Source organism: Mustela lutreola, chromosome 3 (genome assembly GCF_030435805.1).
Source record: "Mustela lutreola isolate mMusLut2 chromosome 3, mMusLut2.pri, whole genome shotgun sequence".
Lineage (NCBI taxonomy): Eukaryota > Metazoa > Chordata > Mammalia > Carnivora > Mustelidae > Mustela > Mustela lutreola.
In genome coordinates this window covers 72,900,420-72,924,385 of record NC_081292.1, presented here as the reverse complement: position 1 = coordinate 72,924,385, position 23,966 = coordinate 72,900,420, and the positions used below count along the sequence as shown (strand labels likewise).

At 38.0% G+C, this 23,966-nt stretch overlaps 1 protein-coding gene across 2 annotated transcripts in view; it reads left to right on the top strand.

The window, feature by feature from the left end:
- The window catches only part of RAB2A (RAB2A, member RAS oncogene family), an 89,950-nt gene that overhangs the window by 62,913 nt on the left and 3,071 nt on the right, over nucleotides 1-23,966 (top strand). For both annotated transcript variants that reach the window (XM_059166381.1, XM_059166382.1), the window contains exon 7: nucleotides 23,606-23,674. In XM_059166381.1, the coding sequence (XP_059022364.1) occupies nucleotides 23,606-23,674 (69 nt within the window). The remainder of the gene's footprint in view (nucleotides 1-23,605; nucleotides 23,675-23,966) is intronic.

Sequence of the window (23,966 nt, the reverse complement as noted above, 5' to 3'; positions counted from 1 at the left end):
GCATCTAGAAGAATGCTCTCCTATCTGCCAAGTACATCTAAAACTTTGAATATTATATGTAAAACAATTACAAGAAGACTGAAAGTTAGAGTGCAGAAGGCTGACCAGCTTAGAGGCCTTGGGATCTGAGGAAAGTGACATATCAGTGATTTCCCTTGATTTTCTTCAGATTGGGTTCTAGAGAAACTGGCAATCCAGAAAGGCCAGCAGGTGCAGCGGGAAAAAAGAAGCCTACTTTCTAGCCAAAGGACCAGGAAAGCAAACCATTCTATTATACCCAAACATGGCAGAAAAAATTATGGTTCTGCTTCTACCGTTAGCTTACTTTAATGAGGTTTCCCATACTCATTTTTCTGTGGGATTGGTATCAGGGAAAGCCAGCAAAAGTGCAGGTTTAAATTAGATCCAGAATCTCATAACACAGTGCCCCAAATGTCCAGATATCATTAGAAAATCACTCTTCATACCCAGAACCAGGAAGATCTAATAGCAAGATGACAGAGGTGTTAGAAGTGATTAAAAAAATGTTTAAGCAACCATCATAAAAATGCCTCAGCAAACAATTAACATGCTTAAAACAAGTGAAAAAAAAGTCTCAGCAAAGGTAGTATAAGTAAGAAGAACCAGATAGAAATTTTAGAATGAAAAATATAATTAACATAAAAAAGGTTTAGCGGATGGGGTCAACAGCAGAATAAAGGGACAGAGTAAAGAAATAGTGAACTGGATGATAGAAAAATAGAAATTACTCAGTCTATACTAGAGAGAGAAGACAGACTGGAAAAAAAAATGAGCAGTGCCTCAGGGACCTGTGAAACCATAACACAAACTATTAACATTGTGTTATCAGATTCCTAGAAGGAAAGCAGAAGGAAGATGGCTCTGAAAGTACTCAAATAATGACCAAAAATTTGCCAAATGTGGCGGAAGACATAAACCTAGATTTAAGAGGCTGAGCTAACTCCAGACAGGATAAATCCAGACAAATCCACACCATGCCAAATTTGTCAATGGTCAAATCTCTGAAAGCTAAAGACAAAGAAAAATTACAACAGCAGCAAGAAGCAACTTACTAATTCAAATGACAGCAGATTTCTCATCAGAAACAGTGGAGGTCAAAGAAATACATAGTAGTTTCAGGAACTGAAAGAGAATAATTTTCAGGATGCTAGAACTAGCAAAAATACTTTCAAGAATGAAGAAAAAGACATTATCAGGGTGAAAGAAAGCTAAGAACTTATTAATAGCAGATCTACAAAACAGTGGCTAATGGAAGTTATCTAACAAATGAAATGATAAAGAATCTTTGAAGGAACACTGGTAACATAAAGTATGGATAATTACGATAGACTTCTCTTAAAACTTAGAAGTCTTACAAATTATGTTTGACAAATGAAGCAGAACAATAATGTCTAGTGTGTTCTTGGTGTATATATAGGAAATACCATAAACCATGGTGAAGAAAGGGCCATCAGGGGAGCTAAGGGTACTATACTTCACCTGATTTGGTAAAAGGACAACACTAGTAGACTGTGATTATATATATATACAATACCTGGAGTAACTACCAAAGAATATACGAAGAGATAGACTAATAAACAATAGGTAAATCAGTATTGAATTTTTAAAAAGGTTCAAATTAACCCTCAGAAAGGTAGGAAAAATAAAACCAAAATCAGCCATAGAAAACAGAATGACAGACTTAAGACCTCACATTGCAAAAATGACATGAAATGTACATGATCTAAATATATGAATAAAAAAAAATGGCAGAGAGGATTAAAGAACATGACCCAACTATATGGGTATCTGTAAGAAATTCACTTCAAATATAATGATACAGGCAAGTTGAAAATAAAATTATTGGGAAAGATACATCATATAAACATTAATCAGAAGCAAGAGTGACTTTATTTATATAAAATAGAATAGACCTACAAGCAAAGAAAATTGCCAGAGACAGAGTGGGACATTATTTTAGAGTCTGCTGGGAAGACCTGGCAATCCTAAATGCATATATATCAAAAAATAGAGATGCAAGATATGTGAAGCAAAAACCAGTAGAAAACTGGAAATAAACTATAAACAGTGGAATTAAACTAGAAATCAGTAATAGCCTCCAATTATGATTATGGATTTGTTTATTTCTCCTTTGAGTTTTGTTAATCTGGTTATCAGTAAGCAATAACTGGGGAAAAAATCTCCAAAAGACTTGGAAACTAAACAACACACTTCTAAATAATCTGTGTCTAGTGGACGTCTTAAAGGAAACTTAAAAATACATTGAACTGAATGAAAATGAAACTATAACATATCAGAAATTATAGGTAACAGGTACTTCAGTACAGATAGGGAAGTGTATAGCTTTAAAGGCATATAATAGAATAAAAGTCGTCTCGTCTCAAGTTAAGAATCTTAGCTTCCACCTCAGGAACCCAAAGCAAATAGAAGAAAGGAATAATAAAGATAAGAGCAGAAACCAGTGAAATTGAAAACAGGTAAATTATGATAGAGAAAATGAATGAAAAACTTCTTTTCAAGGATATTAAGACTGACAGACCTCTGTCAAGATTGATCAGTGCAGAAAAAGGATTTGACAAAATTCAATACCCATATGTTTTAAAACTAAAAAAAAAAAAAAAGGGGGGGGGAATTAAAGAATACTTCCTCAGCTCATTAAAAAGCATCTACAAAACCACAGCTAACATTATACATATGATAAAGGCTAAATCTTTTAGCCCTTAGATCAGGAACAAGGCAAGGATGTCTGCTCTCACTATTATTGAAGATATTGGTGGAAGTTCTAATTAGTGCAATAAAGCAGGAAAGGGAAATAAAGGCAGACAGCTCAGAAAGGAAGAAATTAAACTTTATTTGTGGCTGACATGGCTGACATGATTGTCTCTGGGAAAACCTATGGAATTTACACACATACACACACACACACATATACACACAAACAAACTAGTTAATGAGTGAGTTCAAGAAAATTACAGGATACAAGACAAATGTATAAAAAATCTCTTACATTTATGGTGCCCAGTTGGTAGAGCATGTGACTCGTGAACTCAGGGTTGTGAGTTGAAGCCCCATGTTGGGCATAGAGCTTACTTTTTAAAAGAAAACTATTGTATTTCTATATATAGCAAAGAACACCAAAATTTAAAATACAGTACCATCTATAATCACACAAAAATAAAAATACCTAGGTTTAAATCTAAAAATAACATGTACAGAACAGGACATATATGCTAAAAACTGCAAAATGCTGATGAAAAAAAATACAAATAAATGAGGAAACATACTATGTTCATTGTTTGGAGTACTCAACCTAGTAAAGATGTCACTTCACAGATTGATCCAGAGGTTTAATCCAATACCTATCAAAGTTCCAGTAATATTTTTTGATAGATATTTGACAATATTATTTTAAAATATAGATAGAGGGGCAAAGGGCCTAGAACAACTAAAGCCATTTTGAAAAAGAATAAAAAAAGTAGGGAAATCGTTCTTTGATTTCAAACCTTCATGTAGACTGTGTGATGCTGGTAAAGGAATAGATACATACAGCAGTGGGACAGAATAGAGAAACAATAAATAGACCCATACAGATATGCCCTAATGATTTAACAGAGGTACAGAAGTAGCTCACAGAGGAAGATAGCCATTTCAGTAAATGCTCTAGCAATTGGATGTTCCTAGACAAGTAAATGAACCCGAGTCTCACACCTTATACAAAAACTAACCCAAAACAGATCCTGTAGTTAAAACATTTAGCTATTTGTATTTTAGCAGGGGAAAGGGAGAAAATCTTCAGGCTATCGTGATAGACATGCTTTTCAATAAAAGCATTTATGCTTATGGATCATGATTCATAAAAGGAAAAATTGATGTTTGCCTTTTATAACTTGTGCTCTGTGAATGATCCTGGTAAAAAGATGAAAGACTGCAGACTAGAAGAAAATACTTGTAAGCCAAATACCAGCAAAGGACTAGTATCTAGAATAAAAAACTCTCAAAACTCAATAGTTTAAAGAAGAAATCAACCCATCTAGGAAACAGGCAAAAGACATGACCAGAGATTTCATCAAAAAGGATTTATAAGCAAATAAGCACTTGAAAAGATACTCAACATCAACCAGCTGTTAGGGAAATACAAACTTAAGACTTCCATGAATTATCACTATACATCCATCAGAGTCGCCAAAATTTGACAACACCAAATGCTGACAAGGATATGGAGAAACTAGATCACTCACACATTGCTGGTGGGAATGTAAAATGAAAGGGCCACTCTAGAAAGTTTGACAGTTTCTTTAAAAACTGTACATTTCAGGGATGCCTGACTGGCTCAGTCAGTAGAGCATGCAACTCTTGACCTCAGGCCCATGAGTTCAAGCCCCACATTGGGGGTAGAGTTTACATAGTAAAAATAAATAAAATGTGGAAGGAGGGAAGGGAGGAAGTGAGGGAGGGAAAAGGAAGAAAAGAAAAGAAACTAGACATTCAACTACCATGCTCTCTAGCAGTTGCTCCTCTGAGCATTTATCCCCCAAAAATGAAGATTTCCAGAAACCAGTACATAGATGTTCATTGCATCTTTATTCACAATATGGCCAAACACTGAAAACAACCTGGATGTCCTTCAACAGATGAATGATTAGACGGAGTAATAATAGTACATCCACAGTACAGAATACTACTCAACAGTAAAAAGGAATGAACTAGGGGACCCTGGGTGGCTCAGATGGTTAAGCATTTGCCTTTGGCTCAGGTCATGACCCCAGGGTACTAGGATCAAGTCCTACATTGGATACTCTGCTCAGCTGGGTGCCTGTTTCTGCCTCTCCCACTCCCCCTGCTTGTGCTTGCTCTGTCAGATAAAATCTTAAAAGAAAAAAAAAAAAAGGATGAACTATTGATACATGCACAACCTAGATGAGTCTCCAGAAATCTATGCTTAGTGAATTAAGTTAATCCCAAAAGATTGCATATCGTATTGTTCTATTTATATTACTTCCTTTAAATGACAAAATTAGAGAAATGGAGAACAGCTTAGTCACAGCCAGGTTTAAGAGGGGGTGTCAGGGTGGAAAGAGGATATGTTTACAAAGAAGACCAACACGAAGGATCCTTATAATAATGGAAATGTTCTGTATCCTATATCAACATTTTGATTATATCAGTGTCCTAACAGTGTCCAATACGTTTCCAAGATTCTACCATTAGAGGAAACCAGGTAAAGGTTACATAAGATCTCTTTGTATTATCTCTTAAACATGCATGTAAATCTATGATTACTTCAGAAAGTTTTATCAAAACACAATAATAGTAACCACATACAAACAACTTTAATTAAAGTTAACCTGTTCTTAAAGATCACAGTGACAGTTTTTTTTTTTAAATAAAGATTTAGGGGTGCCTGGGTGGCTCAGTGGGTTAAAGCCTCCGCCTTTGGCTCAGGTCATGATCCCAAGGTCCTGGGATGGAGCCCCACATCAGCCTCTCTGCTCCACCAGGAGCCTGCTTCCTCCTCTCTCACTCTTTGCCTGCCTCTCTGCCTGCTTGTGATCTCTGTCTGTCAAATAAATAAATAAAATCTTTTAAAAAATAAAAAATAAAAAAAGATAAAGAAGCCTCACGATGTATTACCAAAAAATACAAATGTGAGAATATGGAGGAGCATAGTTACAAAAGCTTAAGTGATATTTTTTGAATTTATTAAAAACACAATTTCTTTTTCAAATTATTAAGTTAATAATTTATTTTAAGGGGGCACCTGGGTGATTCAGATGATTAAGCATCTGCCTTGAGCTCAGGTCATGATCCCAGGGTCCTGAGAATCGAGCCCTGCTTTGGGCTCCCTGCCTGGTGGGAAGCATGCTTTCCCTCTCCCACTCCCCCTGCTGTGTCCTGCTCTCGCTCTGTCTCTCACTCTGTCAAATAAATAAATAAAATCTTTATATATTTTTTTAAGATTTTATTTATTTATTTGTCAGACAGAGTGAGCACAGGCAGACAGTGGCAGGCAGAGGCAAAGGGAGAAGCAGGCTCCTTGCTCAGCAGGGACTTGATGTGGGACTTGATCCCAGGATGCTGGGATCATGACCTGATCCAAAGGCAGCCACTTAACTAACTGAACCACCCAGGCGTCCCTAAATAAAATCTTAAAAAAAAAAATCTTTTAAGTATGGCTCTTCGGGAACTCTCACATTTTTGCATAGAGCAATTTTTTTTTTTTTTTACAACAACCAAGTTCTTCTATGCTGTATATTATGTATTTTAGCTTATGCCTAACAATAAAGTTACTGTTCAGATTTTCATTATGCATACATAGACTTTCTTAGTAAGATTGTTCAGAAGTAAGAAGAAATTATACTAGTATTCATGAAAGAGACCCCTGAGCTATATAGAATAAGGAAGACCTGGTCAGAAGATAATAATGAGTTTCACATGGGGCAAAGTAACTGAGGGAAGAACTCCAAAATTGGGCTAAACATTAAGATGTCTTGCACTTTAATAAATAACCAAGTATTTTTAAAACAAACAAGTTCATTTATGACCCTTTGTGCATGTCAGACTTTAAAACACAATTAAGTACCTCATTAAATAATGAGTATTTCAGGGACAATATACTTTTATCCATTAGTTTATTTTTCTACATCACCTGTATTAAAGCATTTTGCTCAGCTCACAGTGAGGTTGATGGCACTATTTTAAATCAATTTAAACAGTTGTCACCACTTAAAAAAGTAAACCCGTATACCCATCATCTGGCTTCAGAAGTTACCACCATTTTGACATTTTGATGTTTTTTTTTTTTTTATTATGTCCTCTGTTTTTTTTTTAAGGAAATTCCAGAAATATTTTACCGATAAATATTTCAGTGACAATAATTTAAAAAACATATAACCATGATATCATTATTATACATAGCAAACTTAGCAGTAATTCCTTTATAATATCTGATAATCAAGTATGAATGGCATCCTTTTTATTTCATTCAATTGATGTTGAAAAACAAGTACTTGTTTCTTTCTTTGAGGTCAGAAAACACTAATAGGTGTTGTTTCTGCTTTGAGGAGAGGGAAGGAGGAGAGCTAAGCATTCATCAGGCATCTGCCTTGGGATAGGTACTCTTTTGCACCAGTGCCTGTGGCAGGAGTGCCAAAACCTCAGTGGGAAAGTATACAGCTCATAAAATTGCAATATACGATCTCCAGGATTTCAGAAAAAATTAGCCTGCTAGAATTAAATCCAAAGAGGAATCATGATGAAACACGGGAGATAAATATGCTAGTTTTACAGGGTCTAGGGGTTCTTAGTGACTTAGACTTGGCATTGGAGCACACAGGAATGAATTTCAGGGAAATTTGTTCTAAGTACTGTGTCTTATCATTGCCTTCCTCTGTGAGAGAGGCAGTTCAGGACAGTGGGTAGAACCTTAGGCTCTGAGCTCAGACAGGAAATTATTGTCAGCTTACCGCTTAACCTTGGAGGACCCATTTCTGGAAGAGTGGATCATGTTAGGAGATAAAAGAGTAAGATAGCTATCCTAATGACACATCCTACTCACCCAGTGAGAGTGGTAGTTGATTTTTGGGCAGCTCACAGAAGGTCATTATCTCCCCTCTTACTTTGTTTAAATTTATTTGAGAGAGAGTGCGTGCGCTAGTAGGAGGGACAGAAGGGGGAGGAGAGGGAATCTCAGGCGAACTCCACGTGGAGCACAGGTGTTGATCCCATGCCCCTGAGATCATGACCTGACATGAAATGAAAATCTGGACACTGAACAGACTGAGCCACCCCCATTAACCCCTTTTTGTAATCTATGAGAGTTACTCAATTCCTAGCCAGTCTTGGATTGTAATACATAGAGAAGAACTTGGGAAACCCCTGCATTGAAAGACTATAACATAGTCTCTTAAAGGCCATTTTTTTAAATATAAAATAAAAGAGAATTACAGTCGTTTCTCCTTATCTATGGGGGGATATGTTCCAGGACCCACGGTAGATGTCTGAAACTGTAGGTGGCACCAAACCCTATATAGAACTATATATAAAACACTATATATATAATACATATATAACATATATCTGTTTCTATACATATATACCAGTGAAAGTTTAATTCATAAATTAGGCATAGTAAGAGATTAATAACAATAACTTAATTGATAGAGCAATTATAATAATATACCACAATAAAAGTTTTGTGAATATGGTTTCTGAAAACATCGTCCTTTACTATACTCACCTTGGTGATGATGCAAGCTGGTACGTTGTCTGTAATATAAGATGACGTGCGGGGCGTGACATAGGCATTGTGATATAGCGTTAAGCTGCTCTTGACCTGATTGTACATCAAAAGGAGGATCATCTATTTCTGGAACATGGTTGACCGAGGATAATAGAAACCATGGAAAGCGGAACCGCGGATAAGGGGGACTACTGTATGTTAAAAGATAGAAAGATTTATAGAGAGCCAGTGTCCTAATCATGGACCATTTGACTAAAAGTTCTTTTAGAAATTTAAACCCAGGGGTATCTGGGTGGCCAGGTCGGTTAAGCGTTCGCATTCGGCTCAGATAATGATCCCAGATGCTGACATCGAGCTCCACATCAGGCTCCCTTTTCAGTAAGGAGCCTGCTTTTCCCTCTCCCACTCCCCGTGCTTATGTTCCCTGTCTCACTGTGTGTGTCCGTCTCTCTGTCAAATAAATAAATAAAATCTTTTAGAAAAATTAAGAAGAAAAGTTTTTTAAAAAATTTAAAACTACATCGTTGTTTATTAAGGTTAAACCTGGTAGTATGATGATTCCTTTCTGTTTATAACCAGACCTGTTGACTTTTGCTGTTATGCTGTAATCTATTTTTATATTTTAGTCAAGATCTAATTACTGTCATGCAAGTAGAGACCATGACATTTTTAACTCTTGTACTTCCCTGGAAGAGGTTGGTTAATTTGCAGCATAAGATAACAGCATTTTTCTGACCTTAGTTGAGTTGTTGCTGAAAGTAAGTTTACTATTAATCTGTGGATCTGTTGATTTACTATTCTGTTTAATGATTTCATCCATGAGAGATCTTTTGAGGGGAAGAACAGCCAAACTGGTGTTAGAGAAAAATGCATAGGATAGCCCACAACAACAATTACGTGATATAAATATCAGTAGTATTGAGGTTGAAAAACACTGAGCCAGAGTAATAGGATACAGTTAAAATCAGTGAAGTGAAGCACCAACAGCTCTGTGTCATACACACGTCCTCTTTATTCATTTAGAAGTGCGTGGGATGGTGTATGATGATCTTAAAAATGCTTTATTTAGGGGCGCCTGGGTGCCTCCGTCGGTTAAGCATCTGCCTTCAGCTCAGGTCATGATCCCAGGACCCTGGAATCAAGCCCCAAAGTGGGCTACCAGCTTGGGGATTCTGCTTGTTCTTCTGCCCATCCCTCTCCCTAACACATGCTTCTTCTCACTCACTCGTGTTCTCTCTCTCTCTCTTTCTCTCTCAAATAAATAAAATTGTTTTTTAAAAACGCTTTATTTCAGAGCCACCTGCATGGCTCAGTTGATTTGAGCATCTGACTCTCGATTTCAACTCAGATCATGATCTCAGGGTGGTAAGATCAAGCCATCAGGCTTCAAGCTCAGTGCAGACTCTGCTGAGATTCTCTCTCTCCCTTTCCCTCAACTCCCCATCCCCCCGTAAATATGCTCGCTCACTCTAAAATAAGTAAATAAAATCTTTTTTAAAAAGTGTTTTAGTTCAATGACAATCAGGAAGAAAGTGAGGACAGAGTGCTCTTAGGAAGTGACACCACTCCTGCTTCTGTTTGGTGGGCTGTCTCTGACCTGTGAGTTCTGCAGTGTTTTTTTTCTCAGGTGTTTTCACCATCTTCCTGATGATTTGATACCTGGGTCCAGGTTCATTCTATCCCTAATCACTCCTGACCTCCTTCCACGGCAGCCACTATTAACACCATCATTCAGCACTGCTCTACTTCAGTACCTTGAACTTTTTATTTTCCTTAACTCTGCCCTCTCCCATTCCAGTTGTTTTCCTCTTGCCCAAATTTATGCTGCTGTTCTTCAACTGGGATCTTAAATCTAAAATGACACCAAGACTGTACTTTCCAGTATTTTGGGGGGGGCGCCTGGCTGACTCAGTCAGTTAAGCATCTGACTTGATTTGGGCTCTGGACACGATCTCAGGGTCGTGAGATTTGAGTGTCACATCAGGCTCCATTCCTGGCATGAGTCTGCTTGGGGTTCTCTCTCCCTTTCCCTCTGCCCTTCCCCTGCTCAAAAAAGATTATTTTTCAGAATATTTTTTAGAGAGTATAAAAATAAAATACCTTAGTCTGCCTAAACAAGAAATGACTTACAAAGGTAAGAATTCCTCAGACTAAGATCTACTGTTTATAAAGTCATATAAGATTAATACCACACACATGTAAACATTAGCTATACACAAATATAGAACACTTTTCCATGTAAAACCTCTATTAGCAAACTGCTATAGTATACAGATATTATGTTTAAGTATTTTGATTTCTAAACTTTAAGTTATAATTTCTGAGTTACAGATTATAATAAGGGAATTCATTCTTCCCATGAAGTGGATTTTAGTCACTCTTACACAACTTGGAATAGTTCTAGATGTGCTATTATCATTTATCCTTTTTGTTATTCACTGAGGAAGTACACCCATATCTGTGATAATAGAAATACACCCCAGAGTTCATCTCCTAAATGTCAATTAAATCAGAAAGCCAAATTCAACCAAAATAGTCTTGTCTATATGGTATTTTCCATAGTAATAGGAGACCAGAGCCTAACTCTGAATTTTCAGTTTCTAGTACTGATTTTTTAAAATATGATATTTGGATACTATACTCCTACATCTGAGTTCCTAGCATATGGAGGGGAAAACCCATTTAGTTGCCTGTCATTTATTCAAGTAATATTTATGCTGAGTATACAGAGCATTTATAGTGAAATGAGGAAAATGATATTTTTTAGGAAATGGATTTTTATGAAATCCATTGTAGCATTTTTTTTTTTTTTAGGAAAATGAGTTTAATCTCTATTTCTGACAAAAAAAAGTCCCCTTGACTTCCATTTTACTAAAGATTTTGCTGATAAGAAAATAAGAATCAGCTATGTGACCAGCAGTAAATATTTTTGAATATTAGTTTTGGCTTCTCTTGTCAACCGAGACCTGAAGGTCATTGAGGACACTCAAGATACCGTGTGTACCTGGTAACTGTCTGGCTCCTCAGGGAAACACCTCGTAAGATGCTATCGGCTGGTAGTTCATTCTAGAACCACAGCTTTGTTGAGTGTCCTACTCTGCAGTGTCCCAGGAAAATCTGGCCTCTGTCGTCTACCCTGTGACAAACTGAGGAGTTGGTATGAAGATTACAGGAAACTCCTTCTGTCACTGGAATCCAGTGATGTTGGCTCCACACTTGTGGTGTCAGCATTTAAAAGAGTGTCTCATAAGTGGAAAATGTATTTCAGAAGAATTTTCAGGTGATTAAAACATGCCAAGTACCTGAAACAATGCAGTTGTATATTTGTATGGCATGTTGTCAGAGTTCTTTCACGTACGTTATCCCCTTTCTGTTGCACCACGCAGTAGAGAATAGCAGTAGTAAAGACTATTCAATCTTCTTTGAGGAGCATTAATTAAAATGATCACCTCTAGAGGTGCCTGGGTGGCTCAGTTCGTTAAGTGTCTGCCTTCAGCTGGGGTCTTGATCCCCAGGGTCCTGGGATCGGGTGCTTCATTAGGCTCCCTGCTCAGCAGAGAGTCTGCTTCTCCTTCTCCCTCTGTCGCTCCCCCTGCTTGTGCTCTCTCTCTCTCAAATAAAATCTTTTAAAAAAATTAAATAATAGAGGGGTTGCCTGGGTGGCTCAGTGGGTTGAGCCTCTGCCTTCAGCTCGGGTCATGATCCCAGGGTCCTGGGATTGAGCCCTGCATCAGGCTCTCTGCTTGGCAGGGAGACTGCTTCCTCCTCTCTGCCTGCCTCTCTGCCTACTTGTGATCTCTCTCTCTCTCTGTCAAATAAATAAATAAATATTTAAAATAAAATAATAGAATAAAATTGTCACCTCTGCATAAGGTTTCATGAAAAACATGTTTAGGAGGAGCTGGTATGTATCCCCCTTGTAGAAAAACCAGAATTCCCAGTAGTTTATTAGTTTCTGAGGAACTCCTGTTAAGAAGCTTGTTCACTTTTTATTTAACCCAGAGATTTCCCAGTGTGATTTAACCATTCTCCCCCCAAAAATGGAATTGGAGTAGGGGATATGTAATATCTGAAAAATGAATGGACCTATCTGGCTCTTTCAATGGAGAATATGACTCTTGATCTTGGGGTCATGAGTTCCAGCCCCACATTGGATGGAGAGCTTACTTTAAAAATAAATAATAGGAACAATCCCTCCCCCCCAAAATCAGTTGTATTTAGAGCTGTGCTTCTCAAACATTAATGTGTGCTCAGATCACCTAGGAATCCTGTTAAAAATGCAGATTCTGATTTCGTAGGTCAGGGGTGTGGCCTGAAAGCTTGCATTTGGAACCTGCTGTCTAGTGTTGCAGATGCTGCTGCTCCTAGGGCCAGGCTCTGAGGAGGGCACAGACTGTGGAGTTCCTTCAGCTCTATTAACTAACGGAAGAAACTGGAAGGCTACTCTCTTTTTCTGTTCCTTAGAAACATTCCTTCAAACGAATTCATCCTCTCCTTCTCTAGTGATTCTTGGCTCTCAGCATATAATTAAATAATCAAGTTTCAATCATTTTAAAAACAAAAACCTGTCATTCCCAGTTCTGGATATGTTCTCTTCTATCTTCTTGTAAACTCCATCTCCATTTCCTCATTCTTTTTCACACCTCAGTTCACAGGTCAACTTCCTCTGCCATGGCCAAAGTTACCCTGGACCTCCTAATTGCCTGTTCTAACAAATACTTCTCTGTTCTTGCCTGAACCAGTTCCTTTGGGTATTTGAATCTTCAGTAGCCTATGTCTTGAAGTGTTTCTTTTTCCCTGACCCTACATATAGTCATTTATTCAGTGAATATATATTGCTTTCCACTTGTGTCTTGTTATTTCTTCCTGTGAAATATCTTTCCAAGTTGCTCTCTTCTCTCATTGCTATTGGATTCCCTGTCTTAATTTTTCAATCCTCTACATTGTTGCCTCTGAGATGTTTAGAATGAAAATCGAATGTCACTCCCCAGTTTTACTAACCCGATGTGTAGTGGGCTCCCCACAGCTTCAGAATCAAGCTCATTAGCTTGGAAGACAAGTCCCTTTATTGGTCAGCTCCATACAGTGTGCTCTCTGTATTCTACTAAGAGCTTACCAGCTGGGTGGTACTCTCTCAGCCTGCTTCCACAGAAAGTGTTCTTTACCCTTGAGATGCCCTTCCTTCCTACCTGATCCTTCAAGGATATAACAAAGTCTCATACCTCCTCTTGGAATGCCATGGCATACAACACACCTTCCCTGCCCCCTCCACCACCAGCACCAGGCACATGCCCACATAGTCAGCAATTATGTGCTCTTTTCTTTGTGTTCATTCTTGTATCTTCCTGAGCATGAATTTATCTTAGCACTCTATCATGATTGTTGTTTTTCATGTTGGTTCAACGTAAGGGCAACATTCCTTGAAAACACAGACTATCTTTTCATCTCTGCATTCCCAGCACCTAGCACAGTTTCTCCCCTGTATAGTAGATAATAAATGTTTGGATGGTGAAGTATTTATTTAATTACTTCAATCTTGTCCTTTTTCCTTCAGTCTTAATCTTTCATGCTTTGGTCTCACTTGTTAATATGTAGATGGAATTCTGTCTTAAACCTTCTTTGCTCTAAGCATTCTAAAACCCAGGAGATTTTTGAAATCCCAGAACAAATTGCCTTCTCCTTTGATAGGAACTTCTTTCAGTAGCTACCTAGGGTCTTGGTAGTTTGAAAAGATTTTTTTTTTTAGACCCAGGAATAAATGTCACAGAGATTATAGCAGGCTAGGAAAAATACCCCTTCCCAAAAGCCTCATGCTAACTTCATGAAGATTTCAAAATGCCTCAGAAGTGATGTATTATTGTATTATAATTATATATGTAACTGTGTGTATAGTTTTATTTATATATATTTATTTATAAATATATATAAATGTATATATAAATATGTTTAATATATAAATATATATTTATGTATAAATATATATTTAAATATATATTTTTAGTTTATATATATAAATATATAAATAGATATATAAAGGAAGTGTGTCTGTGTCTATGTCCTTCCCTATCTTTCTTCCTAAGAAAATTCAGTTTTCTCAGAGTTGTACATTACCAAAACCCATAGTATTATATTCTCTCTAGGGACTAAAGATGATTGTGGTGTGAATTGAGATTAAACTTGCCATTTGTTTAACAGTTGTCTCCTTATCAGATATTCTCACTCTCTCAGCCATTTGATGGGTTATTTTGCTCTGTATGCATCAATTTTACTTATAGGAAACCAGAAAAATATATAAACATCAAACAATGTTGAGGCAAAAGTCTAGTAATTTAAAATAGCTTTTAAAAAGTCTTAAACTCTTAGGGTCCGTGACTGGCTCAGTCAGTGGAGCACTTGATTCTTGAACTCAGGGCTGTGAATTTGAGCTCCATGCTGGGTGTAGAGATTGCTTAAAATCTTGAGGGGCACCTGACTGGCTCAATTGGAAGAGCATGTGACTGAGTCTTCATCTTGGAGTCATGTGTTCGAGCCCCATGTTGGCTGTAGAGATGTCTTGAATAAATAAAGAAATTTTTTAAAAAATCTTTAAAATATCTCAAACTGTTGAAAAATCTATTGAAAAAAGTTCCTGGCTTAGCTGCTGAAGTACTGAAAGATAGAACCAAGGGCACCTGGTTGACATAGTTAATCGTTTGCCTTCAGCTCAGCTCATGATTCTGGGGTCCTGGGATCACGTCCTGCATCGGGCTCCCTGCTTGGTGGGGAGTCTGTTTCTCCTTCCACCCGTCTCCCTTGTATGCTCATGCGTGTGCCTCTCTCTCATGCTCTCTCTGTCTCAAAATCTAAGCATAAATAAATAAATGATAGATACAGCCAAGATAATAGCTGAAAGCATAGTCAACTAGCTAGCCCTAAGACAGATTGCAGTAGCTTGCCGAGCCATCTGACAGGGTTGGTGAATTTCTATGTCTAGGGAAAGCACATGACTTGCTAACCAAAAACACCCAATTTCAAGGCCCCTTGCTAATGTTTGTGTCCTGTCCCAGTACCTCCAAATTTAATTTGTGTTAAGAGGACATCTTACTTGCCTTGGGCTGTATTATAAGTGGTGGAACAGATATTTCTGTAAAACTGAAATGTGGTATAAACTGAAGCATTCTTGTCCCTTAACCCTATTCTCAGTGTCAAGGGTACCACACGACTTTTTCACTGGAAATTTGACCTGTCTCTATCAGGTTTCCAGCATCCTTGGAGGAGTGTTTAATAAATACTTAGACCCTAATAGGAAGATTTTGCTGACCATCATCCGTTTCTCTATCCCTTACTTGGCCATCACCCAGCAGAACTTGGATCATCCAAGCCAAACTAACTTTGAAATTTGCATCCGCTTTCTTTACTGAACTAAGGGAGCTAAACATTCTTGGAGAACGTCCTGCTAATGTGTGCATATCTCACACTGACATACTCATGCACTTATAGTGCATAGTCACAATTATCTAGATCACCAGCTGCCAAGACTTTCCACCTGTATCTGATATAAGCATTAGAATTCCGTGTGTCTAAAATAAACTCTTCATTCTCTCCTTGAAACCTGATTTTTTTCCTTTTTATTTTTCTTAAAGATTTATTGGTTTGTTTTAGAGAGCGAGTATTAGCAGAGGGAGGGGGAGAGGAAGAGAGAGAGTCATACTCCCCAATGACCATGGAGCCCAACACAGGGCTCGATCTCACAACCCTGAGATCATGGCCTGAGCCGAAAGCAAAGAGTTGGACGCTTAACTGACTGAGCCACCCACGTGTCCCCTCCTATTTTATTTATCTCAATTCATAGCATACCCTCCCATGTCAGGCATTTTAGCCAAAAGTAGAGTCACCCTTAAATACCTCACCATTCTTTCCCTGTTATTTACCAAGTCCTGTTAATTTTTCCAAAGTAGATACTAAGTTTGATCTTGCTTTCCATTCTTGTTGCCACAGTTAATTTGTCGGGCCTTCATTTCTTATGTGGATTATTGTTTAAGACTCTCTACTGGTCTCTGTGTTGCCACCCTTGCATCCTTATAAATTCATTATAGAATAAAATGAACACATAAAATAAAAGAAAATTCCTTTAAGCTTTGTTAAAGATAAGTGATCCTGATAAAGGGAAGGTAAATGTGGCAGAGTGTTAGTCCTGCTGCTCTTGCTTCTGCTGCAGCTATGTGTGGTCTGGGACAGATCATTTCTTCTTCTGCAGCTCAGTCCTGTCTATAAAGTGAGAGTTACTATAGACCAGATTTAGCAGTGGACCTCTTTCTTCTAATGAAACACAGGAAGCCGTGTGAAAGAAAAGCAGAGTGGGATGCCATGAAGATGAGGGGGAAAGAGCAGTTTCATTCTCCTTTCACTGGGCTCTCCCTCCTTCTCCCTCATGCCCTACAAGGTGTCCATGAAATACAATTTGAAAGCTATTTATTGTATTGGATGTTGTATGTATCTTTAGTTTCTTACTGAAACTAAATGAGATAGACTCAGAACGTTTTAAAGCCACAGAATTTGAAGGAGTTTGTGTTTAAACTGCCTAATCTTGAGTTCTAGTCTGATGTTCCTTTCACATGACTTCCCTGTCTTTGCATAACATTTAAGCCTTATCTTACTGTATTTTCAGGGCTCACTGTACATGTTGTATGTTGTTAATTTATTTTTTTAATGTTCATTTTTTAAAAATCAAGATGCTTTAATTCATTGAAGAATGGAGATAACCATTTTTTTACCTTTCTTTTTTTAAAGATTTTATTTATTTGAGAGGGAGAGTGAGAGACAGCACAAGCGGGATGAGGAGCAGAGGGAGAAGCAGACTCCCTGCTGAGCAGGGAGCCTAGTGTGGGGTTCTATCTGGGACTCAGGGATCATGACCTAAGTTGAAGGCAGACACTTAACCAGCTGAGCCTCCCAGATGCCCCTTGATCTTGATCACCATTTCTCTCCTTTACTCTGCTGTGTTTCAGGACACATTCGCATTTCACATGTGTACGTTCTTCTCTGTTGCTCCCCACACGTCATCGCACTCACACATTTATGATGCTGAAGGCTAACAAGCCATGAGTGCTTACTACTTGCCAAGCACCATTCTCAGTGCTCTACACGTTCATCCTCCCAACGATTCTGTGAAGTAGGCATTAATATCATCAGTATCCTCATGCTACAGAGACAGTAAGCAGTGCGTCCAAAGCAACACATCTAGTAAGAGGTGGTGCTAGAGTTAGAACCTAGACAGTCTGGTTCTAGAGCTCTACCCTTGGCCATTCTGCTAATAGTATAGGGAGAATGTCATCCCACAGTTCTTCTTGGAAGCAGATGAAAGCAAATTAAAGTTAATTTTCTTATTTTTACATGTATTTTGAATTTCTTTCAGAAATCATGAAAACCTGTGCAAATTACTTAGCATGGTAAATATTGGTTATTATTAGCATCATCACATGGACACCTGTAATGTTCATAGCATTGATTAGGAATTGAGAAGAAAATTAAACATTTTAGTTACCTCACATTCCCTAGTTCTAAGAAAAAAACTGAAGAATCAACTGATTGCACAGCATATTTTGCTGTCATCTAAGATGTTTATTTATTTAAAGACTTACTTTTATGCAGTCTCTGCACCCAGCATGGGGCTTGAACTCACAACCTTTTGATCAGGAGCCACATGCTCTACCAACTGAGCCATCCGGACATACCCCTGTTCAGGATGTTTCAGTGAAACTGAGATACTTTGATTTGTTTTGAATTCTTACCTATCAGATGGTATAGTTTTTCTCTTGCCACCAGGTGGCAGCATGTGACATAAAGAAATAACAAATCTTTTTACTTTATTGTCGACAGTCTTCAGTATTTTGCTTTAAAAACTGTTAAACTATAATAAAAATGAAACTTTGTTCTGTGTTTGCCTCTGCCTCTGTTCTCTCTCATTGGCTGTGAAGGGATGCCCCTGAAGCATTTGATGTCCTTGGCCTACATCTAGACCTGCCTCAGTCCTGCCCTGCACACATTCTCCCTCTGTCAGTGCAGAAAGTGTCATTTTCCTGCATCTTCAACAGAGATTTAAGCCCTTGTTCTTAGATTCTCCCAACTGAATTGTTTCAGTTCAGCAACAATAGGAACTATCCTCCTCTTCCCTATTATCTTCCATAGGACCAGGGAAGTACTGAGTCTAAGGTAACAATTTAACAGCTGCCACTGGGTGAATGACACCTGGCAAGATAGGCGTCAGCTAGTGTGTTGAATATTTCTTAGAATTATGATGCATTTTGTGGTTATGTTTATTTTAATTTTTGCTAGGGAAGTCACTGAAAATGGACTTAAATTTAGGTATTATTAATGCCAGGGGCTGAAAGATTAGTGTCTGAGATAGAGGGCAATTAATGGCTAATGAAGGTAAAGAACTGACCGTGGCAGTTCATCAAAGTAGGGCAAAGGGGAGAGCTAATGGTAAAATGAAGAGAGAGTCAGGCCTCTCTGATCCTGGAGTGCAGTCCTGCATGGGAAAGCCAAGAGGCTCACAAATTAAGTTGGCTACACAGAAATCTATTTCTACTTCATAATTGTGGATCTGCCTAGATACTGTTTGTTTCACAGTGTGAATAATGAAATCTTCTGACATCGGTTTCTCAGCAAATGTTTTTTCCTATTCTGTAACCTATTAATATTCAGATTTGATTGTATTGGTGGAATATAGAAGTGTACAGTGTTCTTGCTTACAGTTCTGACTTATGTGGCAAAAAAGAGGGATCTTTAGGTTGTCATGCTTTGACAGTATTTAACTAATGCTAAAAATTTTCTGTAGGTGTGCCATCAACTTGCTTCATTTTTCTGATAATAAATAAGTGTTCAAGGTAGATTAATTTACTGGGTTGCAGCCTCTCTCCTTAATGACATGGACCATCGTCATTAGCACTTGTACTCTTCCATGAGGAGCTCTGAGATGTCCCCAAGTTTGCTGTCCCCACACTTGCCGCCGTATGCAGGCTCCCCCATTGCCTCTGCCCCTAATACTGCTTGGGTTCATCCCCGCCTACCACTCACAGACATGCCCTCATGCATGCTTCCCTTTTCCTTCCCCCCCCCCCTAAGATTTTATTTATTTATTTGTCAGAGAGAAAGAGCACCAGTGGGGGGATGGCAGGCAGAGGGAGAAGCAGGCTCCCCTGCTGAGCAGAGAGAGAGCCCGATGCAGGACTCAGTCTCAGGACTCTGGGATCATGACCTGAGCCGAAGGCAGATGCTTTAACCATAAGAGCCACCCAGGTGTGCTTCCTCTTTTCTTTATCCTACCCCCTCCTCAAAAATTGTTTCTATAGCCTGGAAAATAGAAGAAGTGAAACTGGTTTAAATTACATTTAGAACTGGAAGGAATTTCAAGTTAAGACTGTCCTATGAAAACAGGAGAGCTTTAGTGTAAAGGCTTTGTGGTATCTAGTTAAATTGTTGCTCATTTCTTCATTGTTGTCTGTGTATTCTAGAGGTGTTTCATGTTGTTATATTGCAACCTTGAAAAATATATGTGGGGATTGCTTTTTAGTGACTTGAGTGAAATGAGCAATTAAAATTCTAGCCAGTTATTGTAAGAGGTATCTCTTACCCTTCTGAGTTCTTGAAATGCTTGCAGCTCTGAGGGACAGATACTGTTTCTAACACCCAAGACTCTTCTCTTAGAAGTTTCATCTCATCTCTAATAAGCCTTAACAATATTTGTTTAATGTTCATTGTATTTGGGGATTCAACAGTTTCAGTCGATAGCCACAGGCTTTTAAAACATGTGAACTAATTTCTGCATTTGTCACATCGGCCTTTAAACTAAGGCCTCATTAAGATTGATAATAAATCACTTAATAATACATTTTAAATATAATTAATCTTGCCATCATGTAAACAAAACAACCTGTTTAAATACTATTATCTTTTTAATATGCCCAATGGAGTAGAAGATATTTTATTTCAGTATTTTCAGTATATAATCATTAGTTGGAAGGCAAGTAAATATAGCATTGTCCAAAGACTATTTCATGGGGCACCTGGGTGGCTCAGTAGGTTGGGCCTCGGCCTTCGGCTCGGGTCATGATCTTAGGGTCCTGGGATCGAGCCCCGTGTCACAGGCTCCTTGCTCAGCGGGGAGCCTACTTCTCCCTCTGCCTCTGCCTGCCTCTCTGCCTGCCTGTGTGCTCTCTCTCTCTGACAAATAAACAAATTAAAAAAAAAAAAAAAGACTATTTCATTGAGATGATGAGAATTATGAAAGGAAATATAACTATTTATATATTTCAATTTGTAATGAAATTAATTGCATGTCATTCTGATATAAAATACATCCTTTTTTTTTTTTTGTAAGATTTTAAAATTTATTTATATGACAGAGAGACAGCGAGAGAGGGGACACAAGCAGGGGGAGTGGGAGAGGGAGAAGCAGGCTTCCCTTGGAGTAGGGAGCCTGATATGGGCCTTGATCCCAGGACCCTGGGATCATGACCTGAGCCAAAGGCAGATGCTTAACGACTGAGCCACCCAGGCACCCCAGATATAAAATACATCTTAAGTCCATTGAGTACAACTGTTCTTAAAGGTACTTAAATATTAAGTACTATTCAGGACTACAAAATTAGTAGTGACTTAAAAATCTTAATATCGCATAGCTTTCTTGAGCCAGTTTTTAAAATGATTCATCAACAGTTTCGCAAAAATGTCCATTTTTGTACATAAATTGGCACATTTAGTGTCTTTTATAATACAGACTCTTGTTTAGGGACGCCTGGGTGGCTCAGTCATTAAGCGTCTACCTTCAGCTCAGGTCATGATCCTGGAGTCCCTGGACTGAGCTCCACATCAGCTCCCTGCTCAGTGGGGAGCCTGCTTTTCCCTCTCTGCCTGCCTGCCTGCCGCTCCCCCTGCTTATGCTCTCTGTCTTTCTCACTGTCAAATAAATAAAAATTTTTTTAAAAATGCTTGTTTATATGAAGTTGTAACTCCTTTATGGGATCTTGTAGTTCTGTCTGATGTTCTAGGGAGATGTATACATGCAGGGGCCCCTTTAAGGATTTCGAGCCCTGTGAATTTATGAATCTGTTGACTTCAATATTTAGTTAGTCCGGGTTCTGAGACCATCAACCGTAATTGACATATTATTGGAAATAAAGTTAAGTTTTCCTTTATTTATAAGGGTAACTTCAATTTTGAGGAATGTGAATCAATTCGGAGTTGGCTGGAAGCCAGTTTTTCCTTCACTGTAACTCCAGTGCACACGAAAAGCGCACTCGCTTCCTAAGTGCCTTGTGAATCTGCAGTGATTAATTCTTCTCATTATTTTGCTGCAAATTCTCATGACCCTCTCTGATGATTCGATCAGCCACTTAGAGTTTATGCATATTCATATCTCCGCGCCCCTGCCGTAGTCACTCACGTCTCCACTGCCGACTGGTGTGTTCTTGGTGCAGTAATTGAGCTGCGGTAGATTGATTACTCTGGGGAGCTGTAAGGCCTTTAAAGGTGAAAACATATCAGTCCTGTTAATTAGGAAACAAAAGCTCCGGTGGCAAGTTCAGCCGAGAAATGTTTCCAGTGTGGAAAAGATGAAAAGTAGGATTGGTTCCTTTCCATGAACCTGTTTACTTTATAAATTTGGACTTAAATCTGTGGTCATGCTAGCAGAGAATTGCCTTCTTTTATGAATTTTCAGAGAACGCTTGCTGAAGGGGCCCAACTTAGAAAATGAATGCTGTTATCTGTGCTTTCTCAGATGAGATAGTTTAGAACATGAATTTATGAACACCTTCGGTAACACTGGCACTATTCGTATAAAACATCTCAAAATTTATTTGCATTTGTTTGTGTTTTTTTTTTTAATTATTTTTTATTTATTTATTTATTTGACAGACGGAGATCACAAGTAGGCAGAGAGGCAGGCAGAGAGAGAGAGAGAGAGAGAGGGAAGCAGGCTTCCTGCGGAGCAGGGAGCCCGATGTGGGGCTCGATCCCAGGACCCTGAGATCACGACCCGAGCTGAAGGCAGCAGCCCAAACCACTGAGCCACCCAGGCGCCCCTGTTTGTGTTTTTAGTAATCTTTACCGTCACCGTGGGGCTAGACCTCACAAACCCAAGATCAAGAGTCACATGCTCTCCTGACTGAGCCAGGTGCCCCCTAATAGCTTACTGTTTTACATAGAGAATCCTTGTGGATTCATTTGGTGTTTAGAGGCTTAATTTGATCAGTGTTTTAACACTGATTTTTATTTTTTTTTTTGGGTCAGTTTAGTAGTATGCTACATGGGAAAAGGGTGAAACTTCATTCAACACAGCATAAAAATTGAGCTGCTTTTTATCTCTTTATCATAAGCATCCTTTGATTCTTTAAACTGTATATTAAGTAATACATTGCCCTGGTGAAAAGGATCGTGTATGGAACAGTGGTCTCTAAGAGTAACCTCGTTTCAGCATGGAAGTTCATGCACTGTATCAAACTGACATCTTTTTTCTTATGTGTGGTATCCCTGCCTGCCCCCTCCACTGATGAATTTTTCTTTTGGGATATAGTTCATATGCCATAAAATTTACCCTTATTTTAAAGAATACACATCAGTAGGTTTTAGTATATTCACAGAGTTGTTCAACCATCACCAATATCTGACTCAGGAACATTTTTATCACCCCAAAAGAAACCCCATACCGCATTATCAGTGACTCCCCGTTTCCCTAATCCTTGGCAACCGATAATCTCTTTCTATGGATTGACCTTTTCTGGACATTTCAATAAATGGAATCATGCTATGTTGGTTTTTTTTTACATCTGGTTTCTTTTAGCGTAATGTTTTCAAGATTCATCCACATTATAGTATGAATGAGTACTTCACTTTTTTTTTATGGCTGAGTAATAATTGCACTGTAAGGTTATACGACCTTTTGCTTTTTACTCATCAGTAGATTAACATTTATGTTGTTTCCACTTTTTGGCTTTTGCTGCTGATAATGAACATTCGTATACGTCCTTGCCTTGTTCTTGATCTTTAAGGAAGCTTTCGGTCTTCACCACTTGGTATGATGATAGCTGTAAGTTTTTCATAGATGCTGTTGAGGAAGTCCCCTCCTAATCCTATCTTGTTGAGTGTTTTTATCATGAAAGGTTATTGGATTTTGTTAAATGCTTCTTCTGCCTCTGTTGAAGTGATCACATGGTTTTTGTCCTTTATTAATTAACATGCTGTATTACATTGGTTGATTTTCTTACATGGAACATAATGAAATTCTACAGAGTTTTTACATAATGTTCTTTTACTGTTGTGATTTTAAATAATTTGAATCAATTTCTCTACTTTATATTTCAGGCATTTATTAATACAGCAAAAGAAATTTATGAGAAAATCCAAGAAGGAGTCTTCGACATTAATAACGAGGTATATATACATATATATATGTACAAATAAATATTATTGGTTAATGTTAATTTAGAGTTGAATTTTAATTATGACATGGATTTAGAAGTTTGGATTTTTTGAAATTCTTAAAAATGGGTCTGTGATGTCCGTTAACACATTGTTAGTTTATAACCCTCTAACTGAAGATTTGTTCAGTGTTCTATAGTAGGTAAATGTTTATGTTCTAGTAGGGCATCACTTTGTGAAAATGGATTAAAATAAGTGACCATTTATTGCACACACTGCAAAAAAAAAGATAAACCCTCCAAAA